The sequence below is a fragment of the Dichotomopilus funicola genome (genome assembly GCF_033296635.1).
Source record: "Dichotomopilus funicola strain CBS 141.50 unplaced genomic scaffold C8A04scaffold_9, whole genome shotgun sequence".
Taxonomy (NCBI): Eukaryota; Fungi; Ascomycota; class Sordariomycetes; order Sordariales; family Chaetomiaceae; genus Dichotomopilus; species Dichotomopilus funicola.
In genome coordinates, this window is record NW_026944030.1 from 390,261 (window position 1) to 403,639 (window position 13,379).

Consider the following 13,379-nt stretch of genomic DNA (forward strand, 5'->3'; position numbering starts at 1 on the left):
AGACGACAGACACACATACCTCATACCGACCAGAGAGGTGCATGACGCCCATACCCTAGAGGCCCTGCGCATCGCACCCGAGCTCTGCCGGCAGAAAACGAGTCCTACCCCTCTGTCGCTTAGCCATCCGCACCGACATCGCCGAGGCAAGAACATCCGCACGCACGTCAAATTCGCTGCGGAAACCGCCTGCTGCCTCACTGCAGCGCACCTCCCACCTACCTCCACTCCTCCATTCCGACTCTCTGTGTGCGCTTCGTCCGAGCCCCGGGCGCCCCGCTATTTAAAGATGGCGGCCCTTCTCTACTATGCCGGCTGCTTGCTAGTCGGGTACATCGCCCTCACGATGTTCTTCTACGCCCTCTCGCTGGTCCTCCCCAAGGCCGCCTTCGTGGCCAGGGTGTTGGCCTCGTACATGTCGTTAATCGTCTGCTCCCTCTACGGCGTGTCCGCGTCCGTCGCCTTGCGCCTGGTCGGTCGCGGCCAGCTCTCCCAGTGGACCGTCGCCCGCAGCTTCAAGTACCTCATGGGTTTCGCGACGGGCGTCACCTTCGACGTTGAGGACCCACGCAACCACCTGGGCACAGTGCGCCCAGCCGTCTTCATCGGCAACCACCAGACCGAGCTGGACGTGCTGATGCTGGGCTGCATGTTCCCCAAGTACTGCAGCGTCACGGCCAAGGCGTCGCTCAAGAAGGTGCCCTTCCTCGGCTGGTTCATGGCCCTCAGCGGCAGCGTCTTCATTGACCGCGCCAACAGTAAAGACGCCCGTCAGGCTATGCAGGGCGCCGCCAACGAGATCCGCGACAAGCGCCAGAGCGTCTACATGTTCCCCGAAGGCACCCGCAGCTATGCGAAGGAGCCTATGCTGCTACCTTTCAAGAAGGGCGCCTTCCATCTCGCCGTCCAGGCCCAGGTGCCCATTGTTCCTGTGGTTGTCGCCAACTACAGCCACGTCCTTTGGGTCAAGGGGCTTGTGTTTAACGCCGGTCGCATTCCATGCAAGGGTATGTCTCTCAGTTCCCCCACCCCCTTTGTTTCTCAAACCTGCTTTAAACGCATTACTGACCCTCCCACCAACTCCAGTCCTCGACCCGATCCCAACCACGGGTCTCACGGCCGCCGACGTCGACGAACTGACGCGCACCACCCGGAACCTGATGCTCGACGAGCTGCACGCCCTGACCGAGAAGGCGCGTGGATTGCAGGCTGGTGCGACAAAGGTAGCGCCAGCGACGGAGTCGAATGGGGTAGCGTCCAAGGCGACGGGGTCGGATATGAGGGTTAATGCTTGAGAGTGTTCGGCGGGGAGAAAGGAAAGTTGGTAACGGGTGGATGCGTTGGTTGTCCCATGGGCAAACTTGGCTATGATTCCTTGGCCCCCGCAGGCGTATTCTCCAAGAGGAGCCTGTTGGGTTTGGGAGATGCCGTAGTTGGAGAGGGCCGTTGGCATGGGGCAGGACGGAGCGCAGTAGATGGACGGGAAGTTAAGGAAATGAAAAGGAAATAGACTAACGGGAGCACGGAAGGCGAAAGGAAGACCAAGACCGGCGAAGTATAGAGTTTTTACGTATACGTTTACGATACGATACCCCTTTAGAGGCGGAGCAATGAATAAGAGATGTTTACACGAAGTATTGCCGTTTTTAAGGGGTAGATCGTGTGAAGTTGAGTAGCTGTCTGTGAGTAAGTTTACATGCTTCTTACGTTCGACAGATAGGGTAGGCTTGTCTGTGCTGATACTACAGGGAAGAGAAGAACAAAGAGAAATGGACATGATGGTGAGTGCCCAGTAGTAAATACCGGCACGTTAGAGGTACAATACTTACGGTACAGCCACGAGAGAACACTAACTATTATTACACAGACGAGACAGTATCCAGCCCATGCCTGCTTACAGTGAACTGTGAAGACAGTCACTCACATTTCTATGGATTTACGCACAATCCCTGAGCCATCGATGCCTCTTGTCTAGGGAAAATGGACTTGATCCTTGGTTTTTTCTACTCCTGTGTGTACAACTATCCTCCCAAAGTATTGTTTTTGCAGGATATGGAAAAGGAAACACAGACGCATACCGCCCCTAATCGATTCGATACCCTCTAAAGAACAACGGCCGTTTTAATGCTTCGCACGTCCATTTACACAAATATCTCACTTCCGCCCCGCCCACTTCTCCAACCCCTTCAATACACACCCCTCCGTCTCCCTCGTCACCAACCGTCCCACCGTCCAAACCGTCTCCCCCTCCTTCTTCAACACCGCCGCGACCTCCTCGGCCCGCGCCGCGTCCACGGCCAATACCATCCCCAATCCGTTATTGAACGCCCGCGCCATCTCGGCCGGCTCGACCAACTGGCCCAACCAGTTGAATACAGCCGGCACGTCCCAGCTGCCAATGTCTACTTCGCCAGAGAGATGGGGCGGTAGCATGCGTGGGATGTTTTCGGTTAGGCCGCCGCCCGTAATGTGCGCCATGCCTTTGATGGCGTTGGGGACGTTGGAGAGAGCCGTGAGGAGGGGTTTGACGTAGATGCGGGTCGGGGTTAGGAGGGCGTCGCCGACGGTTTGCGGGGGACTGCTGGTGCTCCACGGGCAAGGGTCGGTGTACTGCAAACCGCGGGAAGCGATGATGCGGCGGACGAGGGAGAAGCCGTTCGAGTGGACGCCGGATGAGGCGAGGCCGAGGAGGACGTCGCCTTCGACCATGGCGTCGCGGCGGGGGAGGCGCTGGGGTGCCCGCATGACGCCGATGGCTGCGCCCGCAGCGTCGTAGTCGTCGCCGGTGTAGAGGTCTGGCATCTCGGCCGTCTCGCCGCCGACGAGCGCGCAGCCGGCTGCGAGACAGCCCTTGGCGACGCCCTCGACGAAGGAGGTGGCTACGGAGACGTCGAGGCGCGAGCAGCCGTAGTAGTCGAGAAACATGAACGGCTCAGCGCCCTGGACTACGAGGTCGTTGACGTTCATGGCGACGAGGTCGATGCCGACCGTGTCGTGCTTGTTCATCTTTTGCGCGATGATGAGCTTGGTGCCGACGCCGTCGATGGCACCGACGATGATGGGCGCTCCAGGGTGGCCGGCAGCCGAGAGGTCAACCTCGCCGCCGAAGCCGCCGATGATGGCGTCTGCGCCGGGCCGGCGGGTGGTCGCGACGGCGGCCTTGATGCGGCTGACGAGCTCGTTGCCGGCGTCGATGCTCACACCGGACTGCGCGTACGTGAGCTTGCCGTCGGCGGAGGCCGCTTCGGCTGCGCGGAACGCACGGTGCGCAATGTCCCGGCGGTAGTACATGCGGTCAAAGTTGATGAGCTTGACGCCCTCGTACGCCTTGTCGACCGCCTCACGGAGGGAGTTGCCCTGCGCGGTGGCCGCAATGACACGGCCGCCCGAGGTGAACAGCGAGCCGTCCGAGAGCTTGGTCCCGGCGTGGAAGATATTGATGCCCTCGGGCGCATCCGCGACCTGCATCGGGATGTTCTTGGGGTACGACTCGGGGTACCCCGGCGCCGCGACAACCACGGTGGTGCTGAACTTGGACGACACCTTGATCTGGATGTCCTCGAGATACGGCACGGGACCGGCGCAGGCGTACATGATCTTGGCCAGGTCTGACTCAAGCAGGGGAAGAACCGTCTGGGTCTCCGGATCTCCGAAACGAACGTTGTACTCGAGCGTTTTGGGGGTGCCGTCGGGCGCGATCATTAGACCCGTGAAGAGGCAGCCGCGGAAGGGAAAGCCGTCCTTGCGCATGCCGTCGATGGTGGGCTGGAGGATCTCGCGCTCGACGCGAGCAATCAGCTGCGGTGTCGCCAGCTGGGTCGGGGCGTAGCAGCCCATGCCGCCCGTGTTAAGGCCGGTGTCGCCGTCTCCAATACGCTTGTGGTCCTGAGCGGCAGGTAGCGACTTGATGGTCGTGCCGTCGCAGAACGACAGGATGCTCAGCTCGTCGCCGACCAGAAACTCCTCGATGACGACCTCATCACCGGCCGAGCCAAAGGACTTGTCCTGCATGATCTCCTTGAGCCCCTGCAGGGCTTCCTCCTTTGTCTGCGGGATGAGCACGCCCTTGCCGGCCGCTAAACCAGTGGCCTTGATGACCACATTGTGGTTCACGGACTGGATGTACCGGCTGGCAGCCTCGAAGTCGGAGAAGTTCTCGTACGCGGCGGTCGGAATGTTGTGCTTCTTCATGAAGTCCTTGGAGAAGGTCTTGCTGCCCTCCATGCGCGCAGCCTCCTTGGACGGGCCAAAGACGGGGATGCCAGCGTCACGGAAGAAACCTTCGACGCCGTCAACGAGGGGCGCCTCAGGGCCGGGCACCACGAGGTTGACGGCATTCTTGCGCGCGAGCTCGACGAGACCCGGGTAATCGTCGGCGGCCACGGCCGAGCTGTTGACGACCTTGGGGACACCAGCCGTGCCTCCGTTTCCGGGGACGGCAATGATGGACTCGACCAGCGGCGACTGTGCGAGTTTCCACGCAAGCGCGTGCTCGCGACCGCCGTTGCCGATGAGGAGGATGCGCAGGGACGACGACATCTTGTTCACGCTGGGTCGAATCGAATTGGTCGTGTTCTGCCTGGCATCGTGCCTCTCTTCCGTTTTAGGTGTTGGAAGGAAGCGAGCGATAAAAAATCCCTGCGCAGCACAGCTTCCTGCCCCTCCCCCGCGATTTTTTTTTCGCTGCAGGTCTTTTATCGGAGCGCCGCCTCTCATTGGCCAATTGCAGCAACGGGCACCCCGCCCCCACTTCTCACCTTCCGCCCTCGAGACACGCAAACTTCTACATGTTGACTCGGCTGAACATGAACAAATTAGTGCGTGTAAACGTAGGCAGCCTCCCGCCCGCTTTCTGTGATCATGTCTCGGAACCGAAGCTTCTGGACGCGGAGGTTTGGGTGATTTTAGGCGATCAGGAGGCTGCTTGTACAGCCAAACTAAGGCTCCGCTCCATTAGTTAGCTCACTGAGATTATGTCCTTGGCGTATTACCGTTCTCCTTGTCTGCCAAGTGCTCACCTAGAAAAGAAGTAGAAATGGTTCGATAAGTGAGAAAGGCCGATTAAGGCGGCCCAAAGGCAACAAGGCTACTAGGTTTAGAAGACAACGAGGTACCTAATGGCATGGCGTTCGGGTATTGGTGCCGGTAGCACACCTATACCAGGTAGGTAGCACCGCACACACCGCACTCGACCGTCTAGGCGGCCTGGTCCGGCTGATACATCTAATGGCGGCGCAGTAAGGTCGGCGCTGGCCTGACCATATCATGTGTAAGTGACGAGACTCAGGGTGCGGTTCAGCGTAGCGGGTTCCTCTTCAAGATTTTTTAGGAAAGCGAATGTCCTCGTCGAGCATGGTTGGCTGGTAGCGTGGTATTTCCAGATCCACCTATCTCTCGCTCCCTCTGTCTCAACGTCGAGGTTAGGTTACACTAGAGGAGAGGAACATGCAGCGCCGTTGAGGCTGGCCCGCTCATTGGTCCCAGCCCTGTAGGGTCGAATGGGAATTACCAGCTTACCAGCCTTCTGCTACACGCACACTCTTCTGATCCACACATTCATGAGTTGACTTCTGATGGCTCCTCGTATGTTTGACTTCAATACCAGCTCCTGGGCTTGTTCGCATCAGTCTGACTAATTGGACAGTGCCTATGGAACGCCGACCGATCGTCATCTCCGGGCCCTCGGGCGTCGGCAAAGGTACACTCTGTCAAAGACTCCTCAACACATATCCCGGAACATTCGCAACGACAGTCTCCCACACCACTCGCAAGCCCAGACCCGGCGAGGTGGAGGGCTCAGACTACTACTTTGTCTCTCGAGACAAGTTTGAGTTGCTTATCGCCCAGGGTACCTTCATCGAATTTGCCGAGTTCAATGGCAATTTGTACGGGACTAGCAAGCAGACAGTTATTGATCAGACTACGGGAGGGTCGGTCGTTTTGCTTGATATTGAAATGGAAGGGGTCAAGCAGTTGAAGGCAGAGGAGTCCAAGGCGGATTCTCAAATGAAGCCGCGATTTGTCTTTGTCAGGCCGCCAAGTTTGGAAGCGCTCGAGGCACGGCTGAGGGGACGAGGTACTGAGGATGAAGGGAGCATTCAGAGGAGATTGGCTCAGGCAAAAACTGAGCTAGCGTACGCAGAAACGGGTGTACACGATATCATTGTCATCAACGATGATCTCGACAAGGCTTTCCAGGATTTGGTGGCATTCATATTCAACCAGTCTAGATTGCCAGCTCCAGTGGAAAACTGAAAGTTTTGGTACTTCAAGCTGCTCTCTAGGTTCTAAAATCAGACGGGATACTGCTTGGATGGAAGCGATACAATGCCTACTACTATTAATGACCAATTTGTTCACACTGCTTACCCTCATCACACTACTCGCCCGGGCAGGGGTGATTATATTCTGAGGTAAGCTACCTTACCCAGCCTTGCCAGCCCTATAGGGTCGACTGAGAACTCCCTTTGGACTTCCGCCTGAGGTTGGATCGAGTAGGCCAAAAAGTGAAAAGGAGAAAAAGTTCAAAAACATACAACACCGGGGATTCCCCAGTCGTCACCGACCTGAGTACTGATCCGGCCGTCGCCAGTTTGACTAGGGGAGAGCGGACGGGATCCCGTATTTTCTAGCGCGTATGGTCGTATGTGACAGTTTGGCCTCCAAAACTTACTGAAGAATGCCTCTGGCTCTAGCGGTCCGAGGTTCACTGACCCTACGATGCAGGTATTGTCACATGTCACACAAGCTGGGTTATTTTGCGCCGAGAAGCGTCGGGGACTTATGTACTTGACAGACTGCCCATAAAAGACCAATCCCGCAGTCGTGGCTCAAGATATGAAGATTAGAGGCAAGGTTTGGCCGTTGATGGAGCTCCTAGAATGCTGTTGTGAAAGTCGCTCTGTCATGGATGAAGAGAGAAATCACAAGTTTTGGCTCGTTCACCGCGGCTCGTTGCAGGGGAGTGGCTCCACAATAATCTCAGGCACCGTTGCGCACCCTTTCGCGGCCCTCAATTCCTAAACCCTTCTCTGCCTCATCGAACGGCACAGAAAACAAATGCGGATCACTGGAGCGGCACCGGATGCAAACAACCCCCCGATAATGTGCCCCAACATGAAGATGAAACGCAGTCCACCACCGTCCTGTGTTCTTCGCTATTCCCCCAGACCGCGAGTCCCCCGGCAGTTCCGTCCATGAGCGTTGCCAGGTTGGCGGACGCGTTGCACCGCATCTTATGTGCCTCGTTCCATGGACTATCCCGTACACAAGTTGTAGGAACCGCCGTCTCACTTGAGCCCTAGAGCAACATGCCGCCTTCTTCGGCTTCTGTTACAATCCCGCCCTTTGTTGTGGCCGTCATCCGTCCATCTTGACCGCCATATCGCCCGGTCTCAACGAACGGCGCGATCGAGCGGTCGTCCCAAACGGGGGTTAAAATGTTTGCCCGTCTCAATCGACGCCTGGGGAGCAAGTTCGGACAACCCATTCTGAGGCTCACCTAAGGAGACGGCCAGCCAGACAGTAAACGAGCAACAAGCTGCACGCTACGGCAAGAAAGTGGCGGCCGAAAGGCTCTACCGAGCCAATCGCCATCGGACGCCACATGTTCTCATCACACAGATGAGTTGTTGTCGTGGCCATGTTTGCAAAGCGCAACTACGGGTGTTTTGTTGGTGGCGGGGAACAAGATGTTGTACTTCCTCGGAGCCTGAACATTCTCCTTGCCTGTGCTTCTCCACAGATCGAGGTCTCACTCAATGCAGCTTTCATGCCGGTGGTGCGGATTCCCAAGAATTGTAAGAATCTCGCACAGGAATACGGACTCGATTCCGTTGTTGAAACAACGTGGAGTCGACCGCGGATAACTTTAGTAAGAGGAAGATACTGGGTTGTTCGTTGCTTCCGATTACCTGTAGGATGGGTCAAATGTTATCAGTTTCCTAAGGAAGGCAGGAACGAGTGTAAGCCGTTGAATCGCAGATCATGGAATGCAAGCCCCCACCACCCAACCTCCGCTTCGAGTCAATTCCACAACACTCTCATTCAACAAACAAGTCTAGACTCGAGCGAGACTCGCTCAATTTACAAATGGCTATTCTTCAGCTTTGGATAGAATTGTCACCACGTCAGCGATTCAACTGCAGATCGCGGGGGCGACCACGGGAGTTTCCTTGGCCATGACCGGCATACAGATGGGCTTTTCTTTTTCACTTTTCTCCAGGCCAAAAGCCATCATTTTCAACCCACCCAACCGTGCTGGGTCGCGCGCGAACGGTTGATGGAGAACCCGACCGGGCAACAAACACGCCTCAGTAGGCCGCTGGGGACCGCGGAGGTGAGCACGGACAAGGCGGTCCGTCGGCCGCCCATGCTGGTGTGTTCATTGAAATGGCCTCCCGGCTGCCAGGTCCCGGGAGAGATCCCCGGCCCTCCATCACCCTCGGGCCACCACTTTCCATGACATCAGATCGGCCAGAGGCCACATTCACAGGACATGCACAAAAGGGGGTTTGAGACCAGTCAATAAATCGAAAGAAAAGGGAACGAAAGACTGATAACAAGATGAGGAAACCTTTGCTTCCCGCTTCAGCCATGCGATGAGTTTCAGACTGCCCGGCAATCTCGTTTGCGTTGTTGGTCTCATCGAGCGATGTTGGGGGCACTGCAAGACTAGAAACGGCGCCGCCGCTGTTTCCTAGTTTAGGAATCCATCCAACCCCAATACAACTCCACCGAAGCAGGCCGGCGATCGCGGCCGGCCGACAAAGCGGTCTTAAGGTTAGCACCAGAAACATGTCAAAACGTGAGAGGGAGTGCCAACAGGGGCACATGGGCTTGGCAGGGCACCGTCATTGCCCCGCAGAGGCCGGCATGATTGGTCCATTCCAGGGAGATCTCCCGCTTTTGTGGTCCCAGCAACCGCTTTCGGCCACTCACCCACTGTCAGGGGACCCAGAATTACACCTCCCCCACACACTTCCAACGACAACTGACAGAAGCTTGTTCTTCGGGACGAGGACGTCCTCGAATACAGCCGCTAAGGCCGGTGCGAAGATTAGCTTCCGGGAGCAACACACAAGGTCTTACTTCTCCTCTTCTCATAGGCGCAACTTCACTTTTCTCGGCTTGGCCGGGCCATCATGTTCCAGGGTTTTCGGAAAAAGTGGGGGCTGCCCAAGGTGAGGCACTTACACGGTATGTGTAGAGAAGCCGTGTAGCCGTGGGAAAGGATGCTTCGCCGTGTGGCCCTCCTCCCGGCCCCGAAACGAGCAACAGCCACACACTGCGGCATGCCTATTAGGTATGTGCCACAGTAGAATTTGGGGGTAATCAGCACCATAACGGCTGAGCCGCTTCGAATGGGAACCCTCTGAATTCTTGGCTTCTCTAAATTAGGTTCGATCTCGGTACTTGGGGGGTTGGGAGATACGCAGTCGGGCCGCATCTAGGGAGACCATCTTCGCTCATGGTACGCAGAATTCGAGGTTCCCGTGCTGTGTTGGAACCCGCACATTTCATTGGCACCCGGGGGATCGGACAGCCGGGACGATTGCTTGCCTCGAGCTCGCCTCCTCCTGGCGACATTCTGCGCGGCCAACAGTGGCCCGGCCGGTATGGGACCAACCACCCAGCCCAGCTCTGCTAGGTAGCTTCGCCGGCGAGCCAGCCAGTCAGACAGATGGTGGATACGGCGACGGCTGTCTGCAGGCTTAGTGTTGTCGGTCTTCGAAGCCAGCTTCCGCTCTTCGGTCTCACAACGTCAGCTAGGGGCGTGTATCCAACCCCACAATCCCCGGCACAGACAGAGCAAGACGAAGGCCTCAGAATTCTCGCTTTACTCAATCCTTGCCAATTGCGGTCCCACCTCTGCTCTCCACCACAGCCAGCTCTCTGTGACCCCCAGATGGGATTGTCTCAAGCCTTGCTGTTGGAAGGCAGGGGACATGACAATGACATCCCAACCCCCTGTCGTATCACAGCTCCGGCTCCCCTCGAGGTCGCCCTGGGGCTTTTGCCGGCCCTGGCGTATAAACATACCACCTCCCGGGTCACTCGATGCTCTTTCGTCCTCCTTCTCCCCATCCAGCTTTCTCATTGCCGGCTTCTTGGGGGTTCTTCCCAGACCATCAGTCCGCTTGCTCAGGTTTTACCAGACCGTCGCTCGTCTACCTGGTGTCTACAGTTCCCGGGATTTTAACCATCCCGTCTTACTGATTAGCAGCAAGCTCTCTCGAACAAAACAGTCCGCCGTCATTCTCGCCAGTAGATCGGCCCAGTACAGAACATCACCATGAGGGCCGCCCTGTCGCTTCTTGCCCTCGCGGCCTCGGCCCTGGCAGCCAACATTCCCGCTCGCGGCCGGGCGCTCTTGGGGAGGACCAGGCCAAAGGAGGACTGCGAGACCATCACGACTAAGGTCATTGTGACTTACACCACCGTCTGCCCTGTCACGCAAACCCACACCAAGCCTGGCCACACTTACACCACCACTTACACCACCACCAGCACGGTTGAGACGGTTGTTCCCACCACCATCGTTATTACCAAGACGGGGCCTCCAGTGACCAAGTCGACCGGCGAGGGTAAGCAGCTTTAGAGCAATCCACTGAGCGCGTGAAAAGTAGAAGCTGGAGATTGACTAACAGCAATGTTACAGTCGCCTACACGACACTCACCGAGCTATGCCCTGTGACCGAGACCAAGGTTGTTGGCGGCTCAACAGTTGAGGTCACATGGACCTCGACGTCGACTGTCGTGACCAAGGTTCGGCAGACCGAGACCATCTACACGACCTCGGTGGCGACTGAGTACGAGACCACTGATGTGTACACAACGGTATGTTTACTTCTCGCTGTCAATAGCGAATCACTGCGAGTTAGTGGAAAGACAAGCTAACAGAACGATCCCAGGTTTCCTGCCCGGTGACCACCTACACCACCGTCATCAAGGGTTCCACCGTCGAGATGACCAAGACCGACACGTGAGTACCCGACCTAACCCATCGCTTGCTGTTTCTTGCCGTCGAACAATTCTAACAACTCCCTCGCTAGCATCACCGTGACCAACACGGACGTGCACACCATCACCGATGTCGTCCCAGTAACCATCACCAAGCATGTGCCAGTGACCGTCCAAGTACCGGCCACCGCCCAGGAGACCGTCACGGGTTATTCCACCGTCACCGTCGAGGCCAGCGAAACCGTCACCATCTCTACGCCGCTGCCGCCCACTACCATCATTATCCCGACGTCGGTGACGGTGTCCTCGCCTCCTGACTCCACCGCTCCGCCGGCGTCTTCTGACACCCCGCCGGATTCTTCTTCGACTTCTTGCTCGGATGACACGCCGCCTCCTTCTTCTACTTCCGACTCTGCTTCATCGACGTCTTGCTCGGATGACATACCGCCTCCCTCTTCTACATCCGAGTCTGCTTCATCTACTTCTTGCTCGGATGACGTGCCGCCTGCTTCTTCCGACACGCCACCGGCTACTTCATCATCTTCCGGCTCTGGTCCATCGACTTCTTGCTCGGATGACATGCCGCCTCCCTCTTCCGCTCCTCCTCCTCCTCCTTCCACTACCTATTCACCCCCTGCTTCCACCACTTGCTCAGACGACACGGAAAACCCATCAGAGACTCCCGGCATGCCGTCGAAGACCCCGGGTTCTCCCTCAGGGACTCCCTCAGGGACTCCCTCGACGCCGGTGTCGACGCCGACGCCGACCGAGACCCCCCCGCCGATTGCGACGGCTGGCGCGGATACCCTGCGCGGCAAGGGCTTGGCGCTGCTGGCGGGGTTGGTCGGTGCTGTTGTTCTCATCTAAAGCGAGCGCGGAAGCCCTGGACTGGACTGGCTGGAGGGCGTCAGTCTCTCTCTCTCTCTCTTTTGTATTTTTTATCTTTGCCTTCACTTCGCTTCCACTTAGCTTGGCCGTTTGTTCACCCTTCACCTCTCCTGTCTTCCTCCTTTTTCTCTTATCTCCCACTCCTTCTTTGAGATAAGAAGGCGATGGTGGATGAGACGAAGGAGATGGGGACAGAGAAGAGGCGGTGGTGGACAGGCTCGGAATTTTCAACGCATAACTTTGTTTCTTATCTGTCTACGTCTTTTGTCTCTGGATCACCCGTCTCTTTCTCTTTCTCTCTCTGAGCGACACGACAGCAAGAATGAACACACAAAGGTTATGCAAGCGAAGTGGGAGTTGATACACCACTACTACAATGAAAACGACGGTGATGACGGTGGGTTACTCCGGGTTCTCTAGCCTGGCGGGTTTGTTTAGGAGTTGGTTGTTCTGGGCAGTAAAGAAGGGGAAAAGGGGTTGGTTTGTTGGGCGGCTGGCTCTCACAGCGTCTTTTATTGTCCACCCCCTACCTAAGAGATAAACTGCAGTTTTATCTTGACTGGGAGGTGGATGACAGGCGATTGATGGGGGGCTTTGGACAACGGGTTGGGCAGCGGTGGGTGATGTGTGTATGCTGGGGCAAGACGGGCTGCCTCTTCCCTCTTCTTTTCCTGTCTCTTTTTGGGGGAGAGAAGAGGGTGGAGGGGGTGGTCCTGTGCGGGTAATATTAGCGACTTAATGTTTTTGTACATATACTCTAGGGCTTATTTTTTGTTTTTATAGAAAAGGGAATTCTTGTTCGTTTGTTCGATTTACGGAGTCGGGTGTTTGTGGGAGATTGCGTGAGTTTAGTCTTGCGTATCGCATCCATCACTACTGTGTTGCAGGCCGCTACACGGCCGTTATCTCTGACGGCCCGTGGGCCAATGGGGCAGCCATCCTATTCCTGCGAAATCACCAGATGTTGCTATCTAATTGGGATGAGAGCGCTTCTTCTCAGTTGTTCATCGTCGACCGCTCTGGAATAGGTATATTTTCCCTTGTTTCTTTTTCGTATTTCTTTTCCTTCCTAGTTTGGGAGATAAAACGAGCATTAGATACTTATATATACTTAGGTAAGGGTACGTATCTTGAAGTACTTCGATGAGATTCCCTATTTCATATCACCACCGCCCTTCGAAACCCAGGGGTGGACCTTTGATAACACCACCGGCTTCCTGTCGGGTCTGTGGGTTCTGTCAAGGAACATGTCAAAGGGGAATCCCACACTCCTGTATTGCACAGAGCGACGAGAACAACTAATTAACTACCTATTTTCGACACACTCCCAATCCGACAAAATTAACTCCCAAAACGTTGGCATCGGCCAAAGGCTTGTTATAGATGCTTGGCGTGCCAAACATGAGGTGGGATGTGACCATCCGTTCGCAGCACACCGCCAGTGTTCCCGGTCACCCAGCCAGCCCTGGGCAGGGAGGTCTCGATTGAAATAAAGTTTGGTGATGATCGGGGACGAGTTGGGCAACTGA

General features: G+C 56.4%; 4 protein-coding genes across 4 annotated transcripts; 3 read left to right on the forward strand and 1 right to left on the reverse strand.

Annotated features, from left to right (window-relative positions):
• Positions 1-289: 289 nt before the first annotated feature.
• C8A04DRAFT_35071 (uncharacterized protein) lies at positions 290-1,295 on the forward strand (the record flags this gene model as incomplete). The annotated part of the gene is made up of 2 exons (XM_062783032.1): positions 290-1,007; positions 1,087-1,295. 2 exons carry the CDS (start codon positions 290-292, stop codon positions 1,293-1,295), a joined length of 927 nt encoding a protein of 308 aa, XP_062639734.1.
• Positions 1,296-2,154: 859 nt separating this feature from the next.
• C8A04DRAFT_25874 (phosphoribosylglycinamide synthetase) lies at positions 2,155-4,539 on the reverse strand (the record flags this gene model as incomplete). The annotated part of the gene is made up of 1 exon (XM_062779724.1): positions 2,155-4,539. The coding sequence occupies one exon, from the start codon at positions 4,537-4,539 to the stop codon at positions 2,155-2,157; it is 2,385 nt and encodes a 794-aa protein (XP_062639735.1).
• Positions 4,540-5,573: 1,034 nt separating this feature from the next.
• Positions 5,574-6,255, forward strand: C8A04DRAFT_25875 (uncharacterized protein; the record flags this gene model as incomplete). Its single annotated transcript, XM_062779725.1, has 2 exons — positions 5,574-5,583; positions 5,645-6,255. 2 exons carry the CDS (start codon positions 5,574-5,576, stop codon positions 6,253-6,255), a joined length of 621 nt encoding a protein of 206 aa, XP_062639736.1.
• Positions 6,256-10,294: 4,039 nt separating this feature from the next.
• On the forward strand, positions 10,295-11,829 carry C8A04DRAFT_25876 (uncharacterized protein; the record flags this gene model as incomplete). The annotated part of the gene is made up of 4 exons (XM_062779726.1): positions 10,295-10,586; positions 10,661-10,839; positions 10,914-10,984; positions 11,055-11,829. 4 exons carry the CDS (start codon positions 10,295-10,297, stop codon positions 11,827-11,829), a joined length of 1,317 nt encoding a protein of 438 aa, XP_062639737.1.
• Between the last annotated feature and the right edge of the window lie 1,550 nt (positions 11,830-13,379).